The sequence below is a fragment of the Oncorhynchus mykiss genome, chromosome 2 (genome assembly GCF_013265735.2).
Source record: "Oncorhynchus mykiss isolate Arlee chromosome 2, USDA_OmykA_1.1, whole genome shotgun sequence".
Classification (NCBI taxonomy): Eukaryota; Metazoa; Chordata; class Actinopteri; order Salmoniformes; family Salmonidae; genus Oncorhynchus; species Oncorhynchus mykiss.
In genome coordinates, this window is record NC_048566.1 from 85,079,606 (window position 1) to 85,106,988 (window position 27,383).

Sequence of the window (27,383 nt, forward strand, 5' to 3'; positions counted from 1 at the left end):
TACACTGAAACAAACCACTTGTGAAATTCATAGTAGGAACTCTGCTGTCCACTGCTTGTACATTCTGTTATCTGGACTGAACACATCCCTTATGTCAGCAAACACAGTTCACAGAGACACACCACTGTCAACCTTTAGGTCATGGTGTGAAAAACATTGTACAGGCTGTACAGTATGTGCATCAGCACAAAATGCTACATGTGCACATCTATGGCAATGCTGTCATTTGCTAGAATATGTTATTAAAGTAAATAAAACATATATTTTAAAAAGGGTTCTTGTGTCACTTAACCAGATTCTTAACCCTTGTGATCAAACAAGGGTTGCCTTATCAAGCATAGTAAATACCTGACTAAATCAAAATTACTTTCCTGTACCACTTGCTCTGGTTGTATGTAGTGGATTCGGAAAGTATTCAGACCCCTTGACTTTACCCACATTTTGTTACGTTACAGCCTTATTCTAAAATGGATTAAGTAGTTTTTGTCCTTTGTCAATCTACACACAATACCCCATAATGACAAAGCAAAAACAGGTTTATGATATTTGTGCAAATTTATTTAAAAAAACCCCATCAATATCACATTTACATAAGCATTCAGACCCTTTACTCGTTACTTTGTTGAATCCCCTTTAGCAGCGATTAAAGCCTTGAGTCTTCTTGGGTATGACGCTACAAGCTTGGCACACCGGTTTTGGAAGTTTCTCCCATTCTTCTTTGCAGATCATCTCAAGCTCTGCCGGGTTGGATGGGGAGCGTCGCTGCACAGCTATTTTCAGGTCTTTCCAGAAATGTTTGATCGGGTTCAAGTCCAGGCTCTGGCTGGACCACTAAAGGACATTCAGAGACTTATCCCGAAGCCACTCCTACGTTGTCTTGGCTGTGTGCTTAGGGTCGGTCCTGAGCACTCTGGAACAGGTTTTCATCAAGGATCTCTCTGTACTTTGCTCCATTCATCATTCCCCCAACCTGAATAGTCAAATCAAACCACATGTGCTGAATACAACAGGTGTAGACCTTAAAATGAAATGCTTACTTACGAGCCCTAACCAACAATGCAGTTTAAAAAATACGGATAAGAACAAAAAATAAAAGTAACAAGTAATTAAAGAGCAGCAGTAAAATAACAGCGAGATTATATACAGGGGGGTACCGCTACCGAGTCCATGTGCGGGGGCAACCGGTTAGCTGAAGTAATATGTACATGTAGGTAGAGTTATTAAAGTGACTATGCATAGATGATAACAGAGAGTAGCAGCGGTGTAAAAAAAGCGGGGGGGGGGGGGGGGGGGGGCGGGGGGGAGTGGCAATGCAAATAGTCTGAGTAGCCATTTGATTAGGTGTTCAGAAGTCTTATGGCTTGGGGATAGAAGCTGTTTAGAAGCCTCTTGGACCTAGACTTGGCGCTTTGGCACCGCTTGCCGTGCGGTAGCAGAGAGAACAGTCTATGACTGTTGTGGCTGGAGTCTTTGACAAGTGCCTTCCTCTGATGGTGTCAGAGGGCCTTCCTCAGACACCGCCTGGTAAAAAGGTCCTGGATGGCAGGAAGCTTGGCCCCAGTGATGTACTGGGCTGTACGCACTACCTTCTGTAGTGCCTTGCGGTCGGAGGCCGAGCAGTTGCCATACCAGGCAGTTATGCAACCAGTTAGGATGCTCTCGATGGCGCAGCTTTAGAACCTTTTGAGGATATGAGGACCCATGCCAAATCTTTTCAGTATCCTGAGGGGGAATAGGTTTTGTCGTGCCCTCTTCACAACTGTCTTGGTGTGCATGGACCAAGTTAGTTTTTTGGTAATGTGGACACCAAGGAACTTGAAGCTCTCAACCTGCTCCAATGCAGCCCTGTCGATGAGAATGGGGACGTGCTCGGTCCTCTTTTTCCTGTAGTCCACAATCATCTCTTTTGTCTTGATCACCTTGAGGGAGAGGTTGTTGTCCTGGCACCATATGGCCAGGTCTCTGACCTCCTCCAAATATGCTGTCTCCTCGTTGATGGTGGTCAGGCCTACCACTGTTGTGTCATCGTCAAACTTAACTTCTTGGTGAAAGGGGGGCAGTATTGAGTAGCATGGATGAATGAGGTGCCCAGAGTAAACTGCCTGCTACTCTGTCCCAGATGCTAATATATACAGTGCCTTGCGAAAGTATTCGGCCCCCTTGAACTTTTGCCACATTTCAGGCTTCAAACATAAAGATATAAAACTGTATTTTTTTGTGAAGAATCAACAACAAGTGGGACACAATCATGAAGTGGAACTACATTTATTGGATATTTCAAACTCTTTTAACAAATCAAAAACTGAAAAATTGGGCGTGCAAAATTATTCAGCCCCCTTAAGTTAATACTTTGTAGCGCCACCTTTTGCTGCGATTACAGCTGTAAGTCGCTTGGGGTATGTCTCTATCACTTTTGCACATCGAGAGACTGAATTTTTTTTCTATTCCTCCTTGCAAAACAGCTCGAGCTCAGTGAGGTTGGATGGAGAGCATTTGTGAACAGCAGTTTTCAGTTCTTTCCACAGATTCTCGATTGGATTCAGGTCTGGACTTTGACTTGGCCATTCTAACACCTGGATATGTTTATTTTTGAACCATTCCATTGTAGATTTTGCTTTATGTTTTGGATCATTGTCTTGTTGGAAGACAAATCTCCGTCTCAGTCTCAGGTCTTTTGCAGACTCCATCAGGTTCTCTTCCAGAATGGTCCTGTATTTGGCTCCATCCATCTTCCCATCAATTTTAACCATCTTCCCTGTCCCTGCTGAAGAAAAGCAGGCCCAAACCATGATGCTGCCACCACCATGTTTGACAGTGGGGATGGTGTGTTCAGGGTGATGAGCTGTGTTGCTTTTACGCCAAACATAACGTTTTGCATTGTTGCCAAAAAGTTCAATTTTGGTTTCATCTGACCAGAGCACCTTCTTCCACATGTTTGGTGTGTCTCCCAGGTGGCTTGTGGCAAACTTTAAACAACACTTTTTATCTTTAAGAAATGGCTTTCTTCTTGCACTCTTCCATAAAGGCCAGATTTGTGCAATATACGACTGATTGTTATCCTATGGACAGAGTCTCCCACCTCAGCTGTAGATCTCTGCAGTTCATCCAGAGTGATCATGGGCCTCTTGGCTGCATCTCTGATCAGTCTTCTCCTTGTATGAGCTGAAAGTTTAGAGGGACGGCCAGGTCTTGGTAGATTTGCAGTGGTCTGATACTCCTTCCATTTCAATATTATCGCTTGCACAGTGCTCCTTGGGATGTTTAAAGCTTGGGAAATATTTTTGTATCCAAATCCGGCTTTAAACTTCTTCACAACAGTATCTCGGACCTGCCTGGTGTGTTCCTTGTTCTTCATGATGCTCTCTGCGCTTTTAACGGACCTCTGAGACTATCACAGTGCAGGTGCATTTATATGGAGACTTGATTACACACAGGTGGATTGTATTTATCATCAATAGTCATTTAGGTCAACATTGGATCATTCAGAGATCCTCACTGAACTTCTGGAGAGAGTTTGCTGCACTGAAAGTAAAGGGGCTGAATAATTTTGCACGCCCAATTTTTCAGTTTTTGATTTGTTAAAAAAGTTTGAAATATCCAATAAATGTCGTTCCACTTCATGATTGTGTCCCACTTGTTGATTCTTCACAAAAGAATTCAATTTTATAACTTTATGTTTGAAGCCTGAAATGTGGCAAAAGGTCGCAAAGTTCAAGGGGGCCGAATACTTTCGCAAGGCACTGTACATATTATTAGTAGTATTGGATAGAAAACACTCTGAAGTTTTTAAAACTGTTTGAATGATGTATAACAGAACTCATATGGCAGGCGAAAACCTGCAAAAAATCCAACCAGGAAGTGGGAAATCTGAAGTTTGTAGTTTTTCAACTCTTTGCCATTCCAATATACAGTGTAAATGGGGTCATATTGCACATCCTAACGCTTCCACTAGATGTCAACAGTCTTTAGAACGTTGTTTCAGGCTTTTACTGTGAAGGGGGGCCGAATGAGAGGGGATTGAGCCAGATGTCTGGCAGAGTGCCACAGACTCTGACGCACGGTCACGAGAGAGTTAGCTCTCATTCCATTGCTTTTCTACAGACATAGGAATTCTCCGGTTGGAACATTATTGAACATTTATGATAAAAAACATCCTAAAGATTGATTCTATACTTAGTTTGACAAGTTTCTACGGGCTGTAACAGAACTTTTTGAACTTTTCGTCCGATGTTCGGCTGGACCTGAATGCGCGTTTGGATTTGTTTACCAAACGCCCTAACAAAAGAGGCTATTTGGACATAAATTAACTTTACCGAACAAATCAAACATTTATTGTGGAACTGGGATTCCTGGGAGTGCATTCTGATGAAGATCAAAGGTAAGTGAATATTTATAATGCTATTTCTGACTAATGTTGACTACACAATATGGCAGATATATTTTTGGCTGCTTTGTTGTCTGAACGCTGTACTCAGATTATTGCATGGTTTGCTTTTTCTGTAAAGTTTTTTTGAAATCTGACACAGCGGTTGCATTAAGGAGAAGTATATCTCTAATTCCATGTACAACACTTGTATTTTCTGTAAATTGATGTGGCTCTCTGCAAAATCACTGCATGTTTTAGAACTACTGAACGTAACGGGCCAATGTAAAATTTGATTTTTTTATATAAATATGCACTTTATCGAACAAAACATACATGTATTGTGTAACATGAAGTCCTATGAGTGTCACCTGATGAAGATCAAAGGTTAGTGATTAATTTTCTCTATTTGTGCTTTTTGTGACTCCTCTCTTTGGCTGGAAAAATGGCTGTGTTTTTCTGTGAGTTGGTGGTGACCTAACATAATGGTTTGTGGTGCTTTCGCTGTAAAGTATTTTTGAAATCAGACACTGTGGCTGGATTAATGAGAATCTTATCTTTAAAATGGTGTAAAATACTTGTATGCTCGAGGAATTTTAATTAGGAGATTTTTGTTGTTTTGAATTTGGCGCACTGCACTTTCACTGGCTGTTGGCGATGTGGACGCTACCGTCCCAAGTATCTCAGAGAGGTTAATGGTGTTGGAGTCGTGCCTGGCCGTGCAGTCATGAGTAAACAGGGAGTACAGGATGGGGCTGAGCACCCACCACTGAGGGGCCCTTGTGTTGAGGATCAGCGTGGCGGATGTGTTGTTACCTACCCTTACCACCTGGGGTTGGCCTGTCAGGAAGTTCAGGATCCAGTTGCAGAGGGAGGCGTTTAGTCCCAGGGTCCTTAGCTTATTGATGAGCTTTGAGGACACTATGGTGTTGAACGCTGAACTGTAGTCAATGAATAGCATTCTCACATAGGTGTTCCTTTTGTCCAGATGGGAAAGGGCAGTGTGGAGTGCAATAGATTGCATAATCTGTGGATCTGTTGGGGTGGTATGCAAATTGGAGTGGGTCTAGGGTTTCTGGTATAATGGTGTTGATGTGAACCATGACCAGCCTTTCAAAGCACTTCATGGCTACAGACATGAGTGCTATGGGTAGGTAGTCATTTAGGCAGGTTACCTTAGTCCTCTTGGGCACAGGGACTCTGTTGGTCTGCTTAATAAATGATGGTATTACAGACTCGGACAGGGAGAGGTTGAAAATGTCAGTTTAGACACTTGCCAGTTGGTCAGCGCATGCTTGCAGTACACGTCCTGGTAATCCGTCTGGCCCTGCGGCCTTCTGAATCTTGACCTGTTTAAAAGGTCTTACTCACATCGGCTGCTGAGAGCGTGATCACACAGTCTTCCGGAAGAGTTGGTGCTGTTATGCATGTTTCAGTGCCATCTGCCTCGAAGCAAGCATAGAAGTAGCTTAGCTCATCTGGTAGGCTCGTGTCACTGGGCAGCTCTCGGCTGTGCTTCCCTTTGTAGTCTAATGGTTTGCAAGCCCTGCCACATACAACGAGAGTCAGAGCCGGTGTTGTGCGATTCAATCATAGTCCTGTATTGACGCTTTGCCTGTTTGATGGTTTGTCGGAGGGCATAGCGGGACTTCTTATAAGCTTCTGGGTTAGAGTCCCGCTCCTTGAAAGCGGCAGCTCTACCCTTTAGCTCAGTGCGGATGTTGCCTGTAATCCATGGCTTCTGGTTGGGGTATGTACTGTGGGGACAACGTCATCGATGCACGAAGCCAATGACTGATGTGGTGTACTCCTCAATGCCATCAGAGGAATCCCAGAACATATTTCAGTCTGTGCTAGTAAAACAGTCTTGTAGCTTAGCATCTGCTTCATCTGACCACTTTTTTTATTGATCTAGCCACTGGTGCTTTCCGCTTTAATTTTAGCTTGTAAGCAGAAATCAGGAGGATAGAATTAGGGTCAGATTTGCCAAATGGAGGGCGACGGAGCGCTTTGTATGCGTCTCTGTGTGTGGAGTAAAGGTGGTCCAGGTTGCACATTTAACATGCTGATAGAAATTTGGTAAAACGGATTTAAGTTTCCCTGCATTAAAGTCCCCGGCTACTAAGAGCGCAGCCTCTGGGTGAGCGTTTTCTTGTTTGCTTATGGGTGGAATACAGCTCATTCAATGCTGTCTTAGTGCCAGCCTCTGACTGTTGTGGTATGTAAACAGCTATGACAAATACAGATGAAAACTCAAAGTAGATAGTGTGGTCTACAGCTTATCATGATACACTCTACCTCAGATGAGCAATAGCTCGAGACTTCCTTAGATATCATGCCCCAGCTGTTATTTACAAAAAATACATAGCCCGCCGCCCCTTTTTTTACCAGACGCCGCTGTTCTATCCTGCCGGTACAGTGTATAAACAGCCAGCTGTATGTTGATAGTGTCGTCATTCAGCCACGACTCCATGAAGCATAAGATATTAGTTTTGAATGTCCCGTTGGTGGTTTAATCTTGCGCGTAGGTCATCTATTTTCTTCTCCAAAGATTGCACATGTGCTAGCAGAATGGAAGTAAGTAGGGGTTTATTAGATCACCTACGAATTCTCAGAAGGCCGCCCGCCCTCTGGCCCCTTTATCTCCACCTCCTCTTCACGCAAATCATGGTTGTTTTGGTACCCTCCCCAGATCTGTGCCTCGACACAATCCTGTCTTGGAGCTCTACAGACAATTCCTTTGACCTCATGGCTTGTGTTTTGGCTTGCCATGCACTGTAAACTGTGGGACCTTATATAGACAGGTCAATTGAATTCCAAGTTGTAGAAACATGATCAATGGAAGCAGGATGCACTTGAGCTCAATTTCGAGTCTCATAGCAAAGGGCCGGAAAACTTATGTAAATAAGGTATTTCAGTTTTTTATTTTGAATACATTTGCAAAAATGTTTTTAAAAAAACGGTTTTCGCTTTGTCATCTTGGGGTTTTGTGTGTATAGATTGATGCGATTTTTATTTATTTAATACATTTTAGAATAATGCTGTAACGTAACAAAATGTGGAAAAAGTCAAGAGGTCTGAATACTGTACTGGGCTATAGACCAGCAGATCTGCATTTCAGTTGCTAACACTGACTACCTACTTGTATGTTAATTAGAATTTACACAGTGGGAGAATCAATATACTGTGCACTCCTGCATATGTTGAGTTATGCATTTCCATTACTAAAAAAAATGTAATTCTTCCACTCCTAATGAACATGAGACATAAGGTCATTTTCAATATATTTCCGTAAGCAATGATCAAAGAGACCCATCCATTCTATTGAGAGACCCTTGTCACGGCGTGGGCTCACAAGTGCTCCATCAAAATAATACTACCATGGATGAATGTGAAAGGCTTCTGGATCTGCACAATAATGCAGCTGAAGGAGATGTATGACAAAGCGTGGATCCGCTTGGCTCTTTGCTGCCAGTAGGTGTTGTGGGTTCCTGGCACTCTTTTCACATACACTCCTGAATTAGAACGAATGTCCTCAGAAACATCTCTAATGAGCATACAACAGAGATATAGAAGTGTTCTAGCTAATTCTAAGGAGCACACACAGTCTCTGTCTTCCATGTGCAGCCTAATGAAATTACCAGATATTTGTCTCCAAATCTAACATAAACGTCTATGGAGGATTTATTGCAGTTGTTAGATTGCTATAATTTCCTCATTGTTTAGTGTATTCTACTGTTATCAGCAGTCATTCAGATGCCCTTACAAAAACCTGAATGATAACAATAGTGAGATATGGGACCAGGTGTGTTGGCTAGACTACATCTAGAGAAATCAATCACAACTCCAACCGACTACCACTCAGAATTATTTTGAACCTTCAGAGCGGCAAAACAATATTCAGCATGAATCACAGTTCAAAACAAAAGGGTCATAACTTATTGCATCGTAAAAATCAGTATCAAAAGTTGGAGCTTTAAAATATTTGGTACTCTTGACCTAATGAAAAAAAAGTAACATTGACACATGACCAGGGAACTACACAGTAGGGATTGGAACATACATAATGCACGTCTGGTGTAGCCTAAACATTTCAATAACTTCCCATGAGATGATTGTCAGACTCGGTGATCCCATATAGGTGATCTTACCTGCATGTCCCGGCGGGTGATGAAGCCCTTGTCCTCAATGTCACAGGTCTGGAAGAAGTCATGGGTCTTCTCCAGCATGGTGCGATGTCCTCTAGACCTCTCGCTGCCTCCAGTGTCATAGTCCTTCCAGTCACACTCCGCTGGGCTCTCCACCCTGAACCCGTGGCGAGGAGCACTCCCGGAATTCACTTTCGGGGTACTGGTGAAAGCTGCCATGGCGTGTGGTATGTGGTGTGACTCCGCTTTCTCTCTCTCTCCCCCTACTCCTTCACATGGGTCAGGTGCACTCAGGTCTACATGGGGGTTAAGAGAAGAGACCCAGAGTAGAGATGCAGGTTCAGGCTGCAGCACATCAGAGGCTCTCAGCAGCGATGTCACTGCTTGTTATCTCTTAGCAACTGCCTCTTTAATTAGTAGATGAAGCCTAGTCTGAGAGAGATAGACAGGAAAGAAGCAAAGGTAAAATAGATCCCTTTAAATAACTCTCTCTGAATGAAGGAGCATGTCAGACTATTGTCTTTCTATGTATACATAGCATTTTAATGTTGTTCATTTTCTCTAGATAACATAACCTAGATCTTATTAGAATATAATGACATGTAGCCTAATAATTAGTGATGAGGGCAACAAACAAAAAAATCGATAGTTACATATCGGGATATTATTTTTGATGATATATCGTATCGTATAATTTTGACAAAATCACAATATATTTTTTTCTCTAGTTGGCTGTACCGGCACCAAAACTCAAGTATTTTTCCTTCATAGATTGTTCATCTTCTTTTTAAAAAGGGAGTCAATTGATTTCAACACTTATATCCATGACTGATGAAAACAAATTCTTATGGCTCTGTCCCTCTGCTGCAGACATATGTTGAGTAATATGTTTGGAACATCGAATCTGAATAAAATCACAGTATCAAATCACAATACATATAGAATCGTGATAATCGCAATTAGGGTTGCACATTTTGGGGAATATTCAGAGGTGGAAACTTTCCGTGGGAATATATGGGAATTAACGGAAATATGCAAATTAATATTAATACCATTTAAATGTAGATGTTTTTTGCATTGGATATATTTACCATATCATATGATCCAAGATGGCGTAGCAGTCAGACGTCTTTGTCTTGTACCATGTGTATATATCTATTTCTTTGCGTTATTGACTGTTTTGTTTATTCCATGTGTAACTCTGTGTTGTTGTATGTGTCGAATTGCTATGCTTTATCTTGGCCAGGTCGCAGTTGCAAATGAGAACTTGTTCTCAACTAGCCTACCTGGTTAAATAAAGGTAAAATAAATAAATATGGAGACAGAAACATACATATTTTACCTTATCATAAGTAGACATAATTGCAAATGATTAAATCCTTCCATGTGACGAATTCAACTTTAATTAAATGAGTTGACTCTTCACATGGGATGATTTCACTGAACAACAAAAGAAAGGGAATATTGAATGATCCCCAATGATCAATCGCATCTCCCAAAAACCTTTTCAACATACATCTGTAAAAAGTCTAGAAACTGAAGCTTTGGTTGTCTTCCTCTCAGGCATCCATGTCTTCTCCCTGGACCTCCTCAATGGCCACCTCTTGAACATCAGACTCTGAGGCCTATTCTTCACTGTCACTTTCAACCTTGTTGAGGATGGCTTGTTGTCAGGCTCAAAAAGCCTCAAATTTGCCCGGATGGCCACCAATTTTTCAACCCTTGTATTAGTCAGCCTGTGTGTGTGTTCCCAAAAAAAGGGCGCTCTGAGGCTGCTGATGTTGGTGGGATTTGGAGGATGGAGGCAACAGGGGAAAGAGCCTCAGATCCACAAAGTCCCTTCCACCAGGTAGCTGATGAGATATGTTGGCACGACTGCCATGTTGGCACGACTGCCATATTGCATATCCATCTCAAAGCCCTTGCTTGGAAGTGTACTTTGCCAGACTGCCAAGAACCTTGCCCTCATCCAGGCCAAGGTGGCGAGACATGGTAGTGATAACACCATAGGCCTTGTTGATCTCTGCACCAGACAGGATGCTCTTGCCAGTATATTTGGGGTCCACCATGTACGCTGCGATGTGTATGGGCTTCAGGCAGAAGTCTTCAGGCTTTTTATGTATTTTTCCTCTGCTTGGAGCAACAGTGAAGTGGGCAGGGCAGAACAGATTTCTTCTCTTACATCTGCAAGCAGAGTCTGAACATCAGACATGATGGCATTGTCTTCCTCAATCCATGCAATGGCTACTGCCATAGGTTTCAGGAGTTTCAGGCTGCTTACCACTCTCTCCCAAAATACATAATCCAGGAGGATCCTCTTGATGGGGCAGTCCATATCGGCAGACTGTGATATGGCCATTTCTTGGAGAGACACCTCCCCTCCAGGAGACTGTCAAACATGACGACAACACCACCCCAACGGGTGTTGCTGGGCAGATTCAATGTGGTGCTCTTATTCTTCTCACTTTGCTTGGTGAGGTAGATTGCTGCTATAACTTGATGACCCTTCACATACCTAACCATTTCCTTGGCTCTCTTGTAGAGTGTATCCATTGTTTTCAGTGTCATGATGTCCTTGAGCAGATTCAATGCATGAGCAGCACAGCCAATGGGTGTGATGTGAGGGTAGGACTCCTCCACTTTAGACCAAGCTGTCTTCATGTTCGCAGCATTGTCTGTCACCAGTGGAAATGCCTTCTGTGGTCCAAGGTCATTGATGACTTCCTTCAGCTCATCAGCAATGTAGAGACCGGTGTGTCTGTTATCCCCTGTGTCTGCTCTTGCAGAATACTGGTTGAGGGGTGGAGATGATGTAGTTAATTATTCCTTGGCCACGAACATTCGACCACCCATCAGAGATGATTGCAATACAGTCTGCTTTCTCTCTGATTTGCTTGACCTTCACTTGAACTCTGCTGAACTCCGCATCCAGCAAATGAGTAGATAAAGCATGTCTGGTTGGAGGGGTGTATGCTAGGCGAAGAACATTCAGAAATCTCTTTCAAAGTCAAAATCAAAAATAAGCACTGCAGTGCACCTCCCCCTCATGGACTGCACCAGATTTGCCAGTTCTTGCTGTGAGATGCTACCCCACTCTTCCACCAAGGCACCTGCAAGTTCCGGGACACTTCTGGGGGAATGGCCCTAGCTCTAACCCTCCGATCCAACAGATCCCAGACGTGCTCAATGGGATTGAGATCCGGCCTCTTCGCTGGCCATGGCAGAACACTGACATTCCTGTCTTGCAGGAAATCATGCTGGAGGGTCATGTCAGGATGAGCCTGCAGGAAGGGTACCAGATGAGGGAGGAGGATGTCTTCCCTGTAACGCACAGCATTGAGATTGCTTGCAATGACAACAAGCTCAGTCCGATGGTGCTGTGACACACCGCCCAGACCATGACGGACCCTCCACCTCCAAATCGATCTCGCTCCAGAGTACAGGCCTCGGTGTAACGCTCATTCCTTCGACAATAAATGTGAATCCGACCATCACCTCTGGTGAGAGCTAACCGCGACTCGTCAGAAAAGAGCACTTTTTGCCAGTCCTGTCTGGTCCAGCGATGGTGGGTTTGTGCCCATAAGCGATGTTGTTGCCAGTGATGTCTGGTGAGGACCTGCCTTACAACAGGCCTACAAGCCCTCAGTCCAGCCTCTCTCAGCCTATTGCAGACAGTCTGAGCACTGATGGAGGGATTGTGTGTTCCTGGTGTAACTCGGGCAGTTGTTGTTGCCATCCTGTACCTCTCCCGCAGGTGTGATGTTCGGATCTACCGATCCTGTGCAGGGGTTGTTACACGTGATCTGCCACTGCGAGGATGATCAGCTGTCTGTCCTGTCTCCCTGTAGTGCTGTCTTAGGCCTCTCACAGTATGGACATTGCAATTTATTGCCCTGGCCACATGTGCAGTCCTCATGCCTCCTTACAGCATGCCTAAAGCACGTTCACGCAGATGAGCAGGCCACCTGGGCATCTTTCTTTTGGTGTCTTTCAGAGTCAGTAGAAAGGCCTCTTTAGTGTCCTAAGTTTTCATAACTGTGGCCTTAATTGACTACCATCTGTAAGCTGTTAGTGTCTTAACGACCGTTCCACAGGTGCATGCTCATTAATTGTTTATGGTTCATTGAACAAGCATTGGAAACAATGTTTAAACCCTTTACAATGAATATCTGTGACGTTATTTAGATTTTTACGAATTATCTTTGAAAGACAGGGTCCTGAAAAAGGGACGTATCTTTTTTGCTGAGTTTATTTACTAGTTAACAAAATAATCATATATGTCATATAAAATATATTCACCCCACCCAGTATTGTAATCAAAATTTACCAGAAAGCATGTAGTCCTTGGCTCAGACAGTGTAGTAGTGTGGGCTCAAGAGCATCCCATTACTGTGCAAGATCTTGAGATTCAGCTGTACATGTGATGGAAGAATGCTCTGTGCATGCAGAGGGTTGTAATTCCATTGATTTGGGGATAGTTTAACCAAAATAAGCCACAAGACCTAGAATTGCCTTATGTGTATCCCACAAAAAAAGGTATACTGTTGTAAACTACGTTTTTTGATTAATTTAACTTCTTAGAGATCCCTTCCCGCGGGATTGACTTGACAACATCCAGTGAAATTGCAGCACGCCAAATTCAAAAACAGAAATACTCATAATAAAAATTCATAAAACATACAAGTGTTATAAATCAAAATAAAGCTTAACTTCTTGTTAATCCAGCCGCCGTGTCAGATTTCAAAAAGGCTTTACGGCGAAAGCAAACCAGGCGATTATCTGAGGACAGCGCCCCGCATACAAATGCAAGACAAACCTATTTCAACCAGTGAGGTGCGACACGAAGGTCAGAAATATCGATATAAAAAATTACTTACCTTTGATGATCTTCTTCTGTTTGCACTCCAAAAGGTCCCAGTTACATCACAAATGGTCATTTTGTTCGATAATGTCCTTCTTTATATCCATAAAAACTTAGTTTAGCTAGCGCGCTTCAGTCAATAATCCATCCAGTTTCCCTTCATCAAAATGCATACAAAATGAATCCCAAACGTTACTAATAAACTTTTCCAAACAAGTCAAACAATGTTTATTATCAAACCTTAGGTATCCTAAAAAGCAAAAAAACTATAAAATTTAAGACGGAGAATAGTATGTTCATTACCGGAGATAAGAAAGAATGCGCTTTCCTCCACGCGCTTGGAAACACTATAGCCAAAATGGGAGCCACCTAGAAAAACTACAATTTCTGGATCATTTTTCCAAAAACCAGCCTGAAACTCTTTCTAAAGACTGTTGACATCTAGTGGAAGCCATAGGAACTGCAATCTGGGAGGACTTGGCCTTATGATTAAAGTTCTAGCCATTGAAAATAGTGGTAAGCTGAATTTTTTTTGTTGTGGGGGGGGGGGGGGGTTGCCCTTGGGGTTTCGCCTGCCATATCAGTTATGTTATACTGAGACATCATTTTAACAGTTTTAGAAACTTTAGACTGTTCTCTATCTAAATCTACCAATTATATGCATATCCTAGCTTCTGGGCCTGAGTAGCAGGCAGTTTACTTTGGGCGCGCTTTTCATCCAGACTTGAAAATACTGCCCCCTATCCCTAAGAAGTTTTAAGCAACAACGAAAAAAATTCCCATGGAAAATTCTGGAAATTTACCGGAAGGTTTCCGACCCTTTGCAACCCTAATCACAATACATATCTGCACCTAAGGAGTGTTAATATCGTATCATGAGGTCCATGGAATTTCCCAGTCCTAGTAACAATGTAAAAAAACATACAGTTCAACAAGTCTAGAAGGACAGATGCAAAGCTCAAAGCTCACAAGGAGAAAGTTAGCCTACTTGAATACTATTTGAAAACATCAACAAAGGGACAAAGAGGAGCACAGACATACGCGTGTAAAGATATATTAATTATAGAAAGCCATTCAGTACATTCACCGGAGCAGAAGGTGATATATGAGCTTAGTTCCCTTCCCATCATGTTCTCTCTATCACAGTAGTTCAAACAAAACAATTAGGTTGGCACTAGGCTTAGCCAATTCTTACTGGTTTCTCAGGGTAAATAGGCCAACAGGAAAGATACTTATTATTCTGAATTAAGCATCCAGTCCACAAAGGCAAAAGCCTCAAATGTTACTAAATTCTTACAGAACAGTATCATGCAACGCGCTAACACAGGACATTAACATGAAAACTCAATCCAACAAGGTCCACTGTGTGTTGTGCATCCACAAAAGACTACAGTAGTGCTGTTTGCTTGGTACGGTACACATCAAGACTACAGTAGTGCTGTTTGCTTGGTACGGTACACATCAAGACTACAGTAGTGCTGTTTGCTTGGTACGGTACACATCAAGACTACAGTAGTGCTGTTTGCTTGGTACGGTACACATCAAGACTACAGTAGTGCTGTTTGCTTGGTACGGTACACATCAAGACTACAGCAAGTATGAGTATGGGATTGATGATGGTGACAAGTTAGGCCAGAGTTGGAGGAGTTCTTTGGCCTGTCTGGAAGGGATTCTTGGAAATATTGACTGGTAAAACCACACAGTGGTTAGCGGTTAGGCCTACATGGGCTCCTGTGTGCACTGGTATGGAAGACTGACTTCAAAAAGCTGTCCCCCTAGCCCGTAGGCTGCAGGCTGAGTCACTGCAGGGCAGGCAGAGAACAGACAGAGCACCACCACACATGCATGCAGTCAGAGAGACACACACACACTCCCTATTCTTCCTCATGCTCCAACCAATCTCTGATGCTCCGCATTAGAGTTTTTGGATGGTTATTTTGTTGGCAAAAAATAGCTCACTCCAAAGTAAGGGAACAAAACACCCTGTTGGCCAAACCCTGGAAGCTGAACCAGGAAGATATCCTCAACACTATTGATGAAACACAATTTGAAACACTTGATTGTGCATTTCACTCTAAAGCGCTAAAGTTGCACTGTTTTATTTTACAAAGGACCAGTAATTTTACCACAACACAACTACCCCCTAGCCTAGGCCAGGGTTTTTTAAACGTCTCCTCGGGGACACCCAGCCGTTCCTTGAATTTGAACTATTGCACCGCTAGCCCACCTGTTTCAACTTGTCAACTAATCATCAAGCCCTTGACTAGGTGTATCAGGTAAGCTAGTTCAGGGCTACAACTAAATTGTGAAATGTCTGTGGGTTCCCGAGACAAGGTCTGAAAAACACAGGCCTATAGGCTATCATGAATTGGCCTAGTCAGTTTAAGAGCTTGACCGATAATCTCATTATCATGGATGTATCTCGAGCCAGGGATCGGTCCAGTCTCAAAGACAATATTTGACACTTTGAAGTTGAACACTGTGGTGACAACTTATGTAATAGGCTTTTAACAATAGACACAGCATGATGACACGTCGCCAACTCAAAGACATAGGCTATTTATAATGCAATGAATGACACATGGTACGCCCACTGTTGAATGCAAACAGAAACCTGTACGTCTTAACTATGAGTCTATGACCTACAATGTTAACTAATGGGAGAAGAAGAACAGCCTAGGCCTAGTGGAGCTTCCATAACAATTGCATTTCAAACAGAGGCTACATTTCAATGTAAGGTATTGGCTTGTTTCAACTGTCATCTTCGAAAAATAACCTGCTGTACTACTTTGCATACAGTCAGCTGACTTATCTTTCAAGTACAACAAAACAGCTACAGAGCCAGCCTGTACTAGGGACAAAAAGTCACGAAGGGTTACTGGATTGTGGAAACAGGATAAATGTACAGTTGAAGTCAGAAGTTAACATACACCTTATCCAAGTACATTTAAACTCAGTTTTTCACAATTCCTGACATTTAATCCTAGTAAAAATTCCCTGTCTTAGGTCACCACTTTATTTTAAGAATGTGAAATGTCAGAATAATAGTAGAGAGAATTATTTATTTCAGCTGTTATTTCTTTCATCACATTCCCAGTGGGTCAGAAGTTTACATGCACTCAATCAGTATTTGGTAGCATTGCCTTTAAATTGTTTAACTTGGGTCAAACGTTTCGGATAGCCTTCCACAAGCTTCCCACAATGAGTTGGGTGAATTTTGGCCCATTACTCCTGACAGAGCTGGTGTAACTGAGTCTTTGGAAACCTTGGAAGTATGCTTGGGGTCATTGTCCATTTGGAAGACACATTTGCGACCAAGCTTTAACTTCCTGACTGATGTCTCGAGATGTTGCTTCAATATATCCACATATGCCATCTATTTTGTGAAGTGTACCAGCCCCTCCTGCAGCAAAGCACCCCACAACATGATGCTGCGACCCCCGTGCTTCACGGTTGGGATAGTGTTCCAAGGCTTGCAAGCCTCCCCCTTTACCTCCAAACATAACGATGGTCATTATGGCCAAACAGTTCTATTTTTTTTTCATCAGACCAGTGGACATTTCTCCAAAAAGTACCATGTGCAGTTGCAAACTGTAGTCAGTGGCTTCTTCCTTGCTGAGCGGCATTTCAGGTTATGTCGATATAGGACTCATTTTAATGTGGATATAGATTCTTTTGTACCTGTTTCCTCCAGCATCTTCACACGGTCCTATGCTGTTATTCTGGAATTGATTTGCACTTTTCGCACCAAAGTACGTTCATCTCTAGGAGACAGAAAGCGTCTCCTTCCTGAGCGGTATGACGGCTGCGTGGTCCCATGGTGTTCATACTTGCGTACTATTGTTTATACAGATGAATGTGGTACCTTCATGCGTTTGGAAATTGCTCCCAAGGATGAACCAGACTTGTGGAGGTCTACAATTTTCTTTCTGAGGTCTTGGTTGATTTCTTTTGATTTTCCAATGATGTCAAGCAAAGAGACACTAAGTTTGAAGGTAGGCCTTGAAATACATCCACAGGTTCACCTCCAATTGACTCAAACGATGTCAATTAGCCTATCAGAAGCTTCTAAAGCCACAACATAATTTTCTGGAATTTCTGGAATCCAAACTGTTTAAAGGCACAGTCAACTTAATGCATGTAAACTTCTGACCCACTGGAATTGTGATACAGTGAATCTTAAGTGAAATAATCTGTCTGTAAACAATTGTTGGAAAAATTACTTGTGTCCTAACCGACTTGCCAAAACTATAGTTTGTTAACAAGAAATTTGTGGAGTGGTTGTAAAACTAGTTTTAATGACTCCAACCTAAGTGTATTTAAACTTCCGACTCCAACTGTATACTAAATGTGATAACGAACAGAGCATTATTCTGCCTCCTACCACACCAATTCATACACCGATGGTGTGTGTGAGTAGAATTTTTTTTACATTGTTTTATATATATTTGTCCAGACAACGATTAAGATTTGAAAATGTTTAAGATCTGAGAAAGAGAGAAAACACTGTAAAATGACTCACTATCCAGTCTCCATTGACTTCCATTAGATTTGCCTATACTGCATGTACTCTAGAGGTGTGTGTGTGTGTGTGTGAAAGAGTGTGTGCATTCGGAAAGTATTCAGACCCCTTCACTTTTTCTACATTGTTACGACGTAAGTGACTTTCGTTACTAAAATAGAAAATGTTCCTCCTCCCTAAGAAAAACATCTTTATATGTGTAAGGTAAAACCGCTGGCACGGCCGCAATGAAAGAGTTGCCGACATAAAGTGAATATCAAGCCAGGGTGATGATCCGTCAAATCTTTCTCAAGTTAACGTTAACTTACTATAGACAGTTGTACAGTCCAACTAGCTAAAGTAGCCTAAACAAGTAAGATAAAGTAAAGTAATACGTTACCATGTGAAGGCAGTAAAGATAGTCGTAGACAACATCAAAAGTGTGTCTTTGTCACAATTTGATAAAGCTGTATTTCTTCTGTTTACAATGTAACAGTGGAGGAATTTCACTGAACTGCCTGCGGGGGAGGAACTTTCAAAAAAGCTGACAAGACTCGCGCATCGTCTGTAGCTATAGTAACCTTTCCACGCAGAAGTTACATGGGACAACCTGGGGGAACAGGTCGGAAAATCTCCATGCCACAGCTGGACTTTCTCAAGACATAATGCAGTGTGCCAAATGTGGTTGAGGAAAATAATTGATTCACTCCAGTATCCAGAGAAGAAAAAATAAATTGATATTTGTTATTAGCCTAGCTAGATCTTTTTACATCATAATTAGGCCTGGCCTTTACACTGTATATCTAAATTGGACCATTACCTCTGATCCTTATGTATGACATTTGCAGCTGAATCCCATTCACAGCATAATTTCACAGAGAGCTTTGACAATACCGCCTAATAGGGGCTCCTGAGTGGCACAGCAGTCTAAAGCACTGCATCTCAGTGCTAGAGGCATCACTACAGACACCCTAGTTCGATTCCAGGCTGTATCACAACCAGCCGTGTATTAAAAATAAAAAACTGAAATATGACCTTTACATGAATATTCAGACCCTTTACTCAGTACTTTGTTGAAACACCTTTGGCAGCGATTACAGCCTCAAATCTTCTTGGGTATAGTTTCCCCCATTCTTCTCTGCAGATCCTCTCAAGCTCTGTCAGGTTGGATGGGGAGCGTCGCTGCACACCTATTTTCAGGTCTTTCCAGAGATGTTCGATCAGGCTCTGGCTGGGCCACTCAAGGACATTCAGAGACTAGTCCCGAAGGCACTCCTGCATTGTCTTAGCTGTGTGCTTAGGGTCATTGTCCTGTTGCAAGGTGAACCTTCACCCCAGTCTGAGGTCCTGAGCGATCTGAAGCAGGTTTTCATCAAGGATCTCTCTGTACTTTGCTCCATTCATCTTTCTCTTGATCCGGACTAGTCTCCCAGTCCCTGCCACTGAAAAACATCCCCACAGCATAATGCTGCCACCACCATGCTTCACCGTAGGGATAGTATTGGCCAGGTGATGAGCGTTGCCTGGCATTCAGGACAAAGAGTCCTGAGAATTTTGTTTCTCATGGTCTGAGAGTCATTTAGTGCCTTTTGGCAAACTCCACACAGGCTGTCCTGAGGCCGCATTTATTATAGCTGTGGATTTTAACAAAGCAAATTTTAGGAAAACGCTACCGAAGTTCTATCAACACATTGACTGTAGTACTCGCTTAGGAAAAACATTAGACCCCTGCTAGTTACCTTTTCAAGATGCCTACAAGACCCTCCCCCGCCCTAGCTTCGGCAAATCAGATCACAACTCCATTTTGCTCCTCCCTTCCTATAGGCAGAAACTCAAACAGGAAGTACTTGTGCTGAGGTCTATTCAATGCTGGTCTGACCAATCGGAATCCACGCTTCAAGACTGTTTTGATTACACAGACTGGGATATGTTCCGGGTAGCCTCTGAGAATAACATTGACGTATACACGGATACAGTGACTGAGAACATCAGGAAGTGTATAGGGGATGGTGTTCCCACGGTGACTACTAAAACCTACCAAAACCAGAAACCGTGGATAGATGGCAGCATTTGCACATAACTGAAAGCGCGAACCACCACATTTAACCACAGCAAGGTGACTGAGAATATGTTTGAAATCAAACAGTGTAGTTATTCCCTCCGTAAGGCACTCAAACAGGCAAAACATTAGTACAGAGACAAAGTGGAGTCGCAATTCAATGGCGCAGTCACGAATCATATGTGGCAGGGTCTACAGATAATCACGGATTATAAAGGGAAAACCAGCCACGTCGCAGCGCCGGCGTCTTGCTCCCAGACAAGCTAAATACCTTCTTCTCCAGCTTTGAGGATAACACAGTGCCACCGACGTGGCCCTCTCCCAAGGACTGTGGGCTCTCCTTCTCCGTGGCCGACTTGAGTAAGACATTTAAGCATGTTAACCCTCGCAAGGCTGCTGGCCCATACGGCATCCCTAGCCGCGTCTTCATTGCATGCGCAGACCAGTTGGCTGGAGTGTTTCTGGACATATTCTATCTCTCCCTATACCAGTCTGCTGTCCCCACTTGCTTCAAGAGGTCCTACATTGTTTCTGTACCCAAGAAAGCAAAAGTAACTGAACTAAATGACTATCGCCCCGTAGCACTCACTTCTGTCATTATGAAGTGCTTTGAGAGGCTATTTAAGTATCATATCACCTCTGCCTTACATAACACCCTAGACCCACTTCAATTTGCTTACCGCCCCAATAGATGCACAGACGATGCAATCGCCACTGCATTGCAAACTGCCCTATCCCATCTGGAAAAGAGGAAGACCTACGTCAGAATGCTGTTCATTGACTACAGCTCAGCATTCAACACTATAGTACCCTCCAAGCTCATCATTAAGCTTGTGGCCCTGGGTCTGATCTCCGCTCCTGGATTTCCTGACTTGCCACCCCCAGGTGGTGAAGGTAGTAAACAACACCTCCACTTCCCTGATCCTCAACACAGGGGCCCTGCAAGGGTGCGTGCTCAGCCCCCTCCTGGACTATCTGTTCACCCATGACTGCGTGGCCATGCACACCCCTAACTCAGTCATCAAATTTGCAGACGACACAACAGTAGTAGGTCTGAGTACCAACAATAGCGAGTCAGCCAGCAGGGAGGTGGTGAGGGCCCTGGCAGAGTGGTGGCAGGAAAATAACCTTTTTCTCAACATCAACAAAATGAAGGAGCTGATTGTGGACTTCAAGAAACAGCAGAGGGAGCACGCCCTGTCCACATCTACAGGACTGCAGTGGAGATGGTGGAAAGCTTCAATTTCCTTGGCGCACACATCACTGACAATCTGAAAAGGTCCACCCACACAGACGCCTCTTCAACAGCGCCTCTTCAGGAGGCTGAAGAAACTTCGCCTGTACCCTTACGAACTTTTACAGATGCACAATTGACAGCATTCTGTCGGGCTGTATCACCGCCTGATTCGGCAACTGCACCGCCTGCAACCGCATGGCTCTCCAGAGGGTGGTGCGGTCTGTCCAACGCATAACCGGGGGCACACTGCCTGCCCGCTAGGACACTTACAGCTCTTGATTTCACAGGAAGGCCAAAAATATCATCAAGGACATCAACCACCCGAGCAACGGCATGTTCACCCTGCTGTCATCCAGAAGGCGACGTCAGTAAAGGTGCTTCAAAGCTGGGACTGAGAGACTGAACAACAGCTTCTATCTCAAGGCCATCAGACTGTTAACCTGTTTAGCCATCACTAGCCAGCTAACACCCGGTTACTCAACCATGCACCTTAGAGGCTGCTGGAACACTAGTCACTTTAATAATGATTACATACTGCTTTACTCATCTCATATGTATGTTCTGTATTATATTCAACTGTATTTTAGTCTATGCCACACCGATATTGCTCTTCCTAATATTTATATATTTCTTAATTCCATTATTTTACTTTTAGATTTGTGTATTGTTGAGAATTGTTAGATCCTAACTTCAACAGTGCAGTAGTAACACAAGCATTTCACTACACCCGCAATAACATCTGCTAAATATGTGTATATGACCAATAACATTTGATTAGATTTTTGATATGGTAGTAAACATAGTACAGAAACGTGAAGGGGTTAATACATTATAAGTGATCTTGTCCATATACTTATGACACCTTCAAATGGGGGGGACTAGATACATAAAGTGCTTTCATTTCTAAATGGCAAAAAATACCCTCAAATAAAAGGTGACATTCTGTACTGTATCTCAAATCCAAAATGCTGGAGTACAAAGCCAAATTAAACGTTTTAGCTGCAATGTCCAAATCAATATGTATGGGAGTGTAAGTAACTAGGTCAATGTGTGTGGTAACTAAACAGCATCCTGTCTTGATATGTGACAATCTAGTTCAATCAGGCCGAGGCCATACATCAGTCTGTGGTTCCAGCACATCTTACCGGGTCAGAGGTTTTTCAAGTACACCAAGTCAGACAACTGGCAATTGAAACTCACTTCCGGGTTGAGGCCACTTCCCAATGCTGCTCTCAATTTAACATTGTGGATAGTGGAAAAATTATACAATGCTAAAGTAGTGTAGTGAAATTGTCTAACAGGTCTGCACTGCAATATTGTAATGCAATGGCAAAGCAGTGTTGCAGACTATATTATAAAACTAATGACTGGATGAAAAATGAGGTTCTGATCTGCATTTTCTAAAGATGTAGACATACTTTTTTTAGTGGACTTAAGTACGACCAATTGATCATTCGTGTAGAAAATCAATCAGCACAATGCCTAACACACCCTATGAGACAGACAGATACCTTCATCTTCAATGATTTACACGACCTATTTTAACAGATCATCAAGCCAAGGCATGTGAAACATTCAGTTCACAACACCTGAAACAAAATGTAACCGACACTTCCTGATCACGTCATATTTTTGGCGACGTAAGTGACTTTCGTTACTAAAATAGAAAATGTTCCTCCTCCCTAAGAAAAACATCTTTATATGTGTAAGGTAAAACCGCTGGCACGGCCGCAATGAAAGAGTTGCCGACATAAAGTTAATATCAAGCCAGGGTGATGATCCGTCAAATCTTTCTCAAGTTAACGTTAACTTACGCGCCACTGTAGACAGTTGTACAGTCCAACTAGCTAAAGTAGCCTAAAAAAGTAAGATAAAGTAAAGTAATACGTTACCATGTGAATGCAGTAAAGATAGTCGTAGACAACATCAAACGTGTGTCTTTGTCACAATTTGATAAAGCTGTATTTCTTCTGTTTACAATGTAACAGTGGAGGAATTTCACTGAACTGCCTGCGGGGAGGAACTTTCAAAAAAGCTGACAAGACTCGCGCATCGTCTGTAGCTATAGTAACCTTTCCACGCAGAAGTTACGTGGGACAACCTGGGGGAACAGGTCGGAAAATCTCCATGCCACAGCTGGACTTTCTCAAGACATAATGCAGTGTGCCAAGTGTGGTTGGGGCAAATAATTGATTCACTCCAGTATCCAGAGAAGAAAATCTAAATTGATATTTGTTATTAGCCTAGCTAGATATTTTTACATCATAATTAGGCCTGGCTTTTACACTGTATCTGCAAATTAGACCATTACCATCGTTATGCATGACATTTGCAGCTGAATCCCATTCACAGCATAATTTCACAGAGAGCTCTGACAAACCTGACAGTTTTCCACTTCAAAGCCATAGATACCTTTGAAATGCTTATTGACATGGGCAATAATTCCTGCCTGTTTACTCTTCTCTGCATTTGAGACAGTGCATTAGAAATGAATTCGTGTCTATGTTGATTATTAAAATACCTAAGTATGACGTAAAAAATCTCAAAATGTAGAGAAATGTCATTAACCAGAACATTTTTGGAAAGAGGTTCTTGGCTTTTGTCCGTTTGTCAACTTTCCTCTTGGCATGCAGAGATGCTTCAATGGGGATGCAGATTCTTAGATGAAGGTGCCACCAAGTGGTGTCAAATGAAACAACACATACATTTGATGGAACTTGAACAATGCAAAGCCATTAGTATAGTAGTGAGACCATGACAGAATAGGCTACTCATAATAAAGGTTGGTTTTAATGTCACTCTCAATGTTATTTTTTTACCGAATGGTATTTGTGTGGTGACTGTACAGATCAGAGGTATGAGATTTGTAGTGTCAACAATATTCAGATAAGGGCATTAGAGGAGCATGTACCATAGCCTGTAAAGAATGTATGTACACTGGTGCTTTCAAGAATGAAGTACAAAACAGTATGGTAAAGGTGTGGTGGCCCTAAGGGGCAAACCAGCTTTCAAAATAGACGTGTCAAATATTTCAAAGGGTTGCAAAATATTTCCATGGACAACAAAATATATTAAATGCTCACAAAGCAATTCAAAGGCTGTCAAAATAAAGTCCTGTGACATATTTTTATGACTGAAATATTTAGCAGGTCTTTGAACATTTTTGCAGGTCTTTGAAATATTTATAAGGTCTTTGACATATTTTGCATCTTTTTTTATTATAAAATATATATATATATATATATATTTCACCTTTATTTAATCAGGTAGGCTAGTTGAGAACAAGTTCTCATTTACAACTGTGACCCGGCCAAGATAAAGCAAAGCAGTGCGAGACAAACAACACAGAGTTACACATGGAATAAACAAACGTACAGTCAATAGCACAAAGGAAAAATCCATATACAGTGTGTGTAGATGTAGTAAGATTAGGGAGGTAAGGCAATAAATAGGCCATAGTGGCAAAATAATTACAAAAAAATAAATAACAATATGGGGATGAGAGAGTTGGGTGGGCTTTTATAGATGGGCTGTGTACAGGTGCAATGATCGGTAAGTTGCTCTGACAGCTGATGCTTAAAGTTAGTGAGGGAGATATAAGACTCCAGCTTCAGTGATTTTTGCAATTCCTTCCAGTCATTGGCAGCAGAGAACTGGAAGGAAAGGCGGCCAAAGGAGAAGTTGGCTTTGGGGATGACCAGTGAAATATACCTGCTGGAGCGCGTGCTACGGGTGGGTGCTGCTATAATAACCAGTGAGCTGAGATAAGGCGGGGCTTTACCTAACAAAGACTTATAGATGACCTGGAGCCAGTGGGTTTGGCGACGAATATGAAGCGAGGGCCAGCCAACGAGAGTGTACAGGTCACAGTGTTGGGTAGTATATGGGGCTTTGGTGACAAAACGGCACTGTGATAGACTACATCCAATTTGCTAAGTAGACTGTTGGAGGCTGTAGGATAGTCAGTTTTACAAGGGTATGTTTGGCAGCATGAGTGAAGGATGCTTTGTTGTGAAATAGGAAGCCGATTCTAGATTTAATTTTGGATTGGAGATGCTTAATGTGAGTCTGGAAGGAGAGTTTACAGTCTAACCAGACACCTAGGTATTTGTAGTTCTCCACATAAGTCAGAGCCATCCAGAGTAGTGATGCTAGATGGGCGGGTGTGGGAAGCGATCGGTTGAAGAGCATGCATTTAGTTTTAATTGCATTTAAGAGCAGTTGGAGGCCATGGAAGAGTGTTGTATGGCATTGAAGTTTGTTAACACAGTGTCCAAAGAAGGGCCTTTGAAAAATGTATCAGGTCTCTGACATATTTTTCAGCTTTTTGAAATATTTTGCATGCCTGTGAAATATTCCGCATGTCTTTGAAATATCTTCATGGCTTTGAAATATTTTTCAGGCCTATGGAATATTTTGCTGGATTTTGACATATTTTGCATCCTTTTTAAATATTCTGCAGGCCTTTGAAATATTCTGCAGGCCTTTGAAATATTCCGTCAGTAACAATGAAGCTGACTAGTTAGCGCTGCTGACATCGTAGCTAACTTGTTATCACAACTACAGACTTAGTTAACATTGCTAACTTCGAAGGCAAACAAATATTTCTCAGCGCTTTAATGAACTTTACAGCCTGAAAAATTTAGATGGCCTTTGAAATATTTTGATGGTCTCTGAAATATTTAGCAGGCCTTCAAAATACTTAGCTGTTCTCTGAAATATTTAGCAGGCCTTCAAAATACTTAGCTGTTCTTTGAAATATTTAGCAGGCCTTCAAAATACTTAGCTGTTCTTTGAAATGTTTGGCAGGTCTTTGAAAATGTTTGGAGGCCTTAGAATTTTTTTTCAGGTCTTTTCATGGCCTTTAAAATATTTTGCAGCTTTTTACCAAACTTCGCAGTCCAAATTATATCGCTGGCCAAAATATTTCACAGGCTGAAATATTATACTTTCCCAACATTTTTTTTATTTTGCAGGCCTTTGAAATATTTTGCAGCCTATTACCAAACTTCGCAGCCTAATATTTTGAAAGCTGGTTTGCATCTTAGGGCCAGCGTATGAAGGCCTTTGTGACTAAGAAACTGAGATGTTATGCATCTTTTCTTCAAGGCATTGTTTTCGGAAAACTGAGGTTTGTGTCGAGCATTTGGAAACTGCATTAGTCTTTGATGTGGAAGAACACATTATCATGAAAACAGAATTACCCTCTAAAGTTAACTGGACCAAGTCTTTCATAGCCTTTATTGAGAATTTATTTGTCTTTGGGAGAATCAAAGACCAATAAATCAGAGTAAAGAATAGTTCCATGGTTTAGATGGCTTATGAAGCTGTATCTATAGAAATTCCTTAATTGGTCAAACTTAGCATTCAGTAGCAGTATCTCCAGGCTCAACAACTATATTTAGTCTGACAAACAAAGTCATTTAATTTACAGTAAAACTGTCATGCATCCATAAATAATGTGATCACATTTTTACTTGATACTTGACCGTTCTTTGATCATTCTTTAGTATGTGAATAAGCGAGTGACATGTTCATCAACCTGCCAGAGTGCTGTTTTATACGTGGCTGTTTCAAACTTGTCTGCTCCATCTCACGGCATCCATGTCTGTCACTGTCTCCCAGGTTTTGGACTTGACTAGGGCTTGTGAATGTTCCTCATATCTTGTGATGATTAAGGCTAGAGCTTTGTACATCTTCTAAAACAGCGATCATCAACTAGATTCAGCCGTGGGCCGATTTGTTCTTGAGCAGATGGTCGGGGGGCCGGAACATAATTGCAAATAATGTGTAGATTGCATATTGACCCTAAGAAGCCCAAAGAGATATAATGTTTAACTAAAACATAATAATTTCAAATCGTGCTCACATTTGTATACGATCACGTGTCTCTCTATTATGAGTGGGAATACTTGGAAACAGACTTCTTACATCAAAATCACTTAGAGCTGATTTCCTGGGGGTTTTACAATATTTTATGTCCATCAATGAAAAAATTCTAAGCCCTTATATACCAAATACATGTATTTGATTAAATTCATTGTCGCTTCTGAACTACAGCCATTTCAGTATCATACTATACTTAGTCTTTGGACACATGGGGTTACTGTTTTTTGCACATTTCATGAAGCAAGTCATGTGAATACATGTTCAAATGATCAGGTCTACTCATTGAAGGGTTTTCTTTATTTGTAATATTTTCTACATTGTAGAA

General features: G+C 42.1%; 1 protein-coding gene across 2 annotated transcripts in view; it reads right to left on the reverse strand.

Annotated features, from left to right (window-relative positions):
• Window positions 1-23,180, reverse strand: part of LOC110498041 (ras and EF-hand domain-containing protein homolog) — a 44,039-nt gene extending 20,859 nt beyond the window's left edge. Inside the window, exons 1-2 of one of the 2 annotated variants that reach the window (XM_021574603.2) lie at window positions 23,062-23,180; window positions 8,515-8,807 (exon numbers count right to left, since the gene is read on the reverse strand). In XM_021574603.2, the coding sequence (XP_021430278.2) occupies window positions 8,515-8,730 (216 nt within the window). In that variant the 5' untranslated portion in view covers window positions 8,731-8,807; window positions 23,062-23,180. Of the gene's footprint in view, window positions 1-8,514; window positions 8,808-18,273; window positions 18,450-23,061 lie in introns of those variants that run through there. The other variant, XM_021574594.2, reaches the window with a different exon arrangement.
• Between the last annotated feature and the right edge of the window lie 4,203 nt (window positions 23,181-27,383).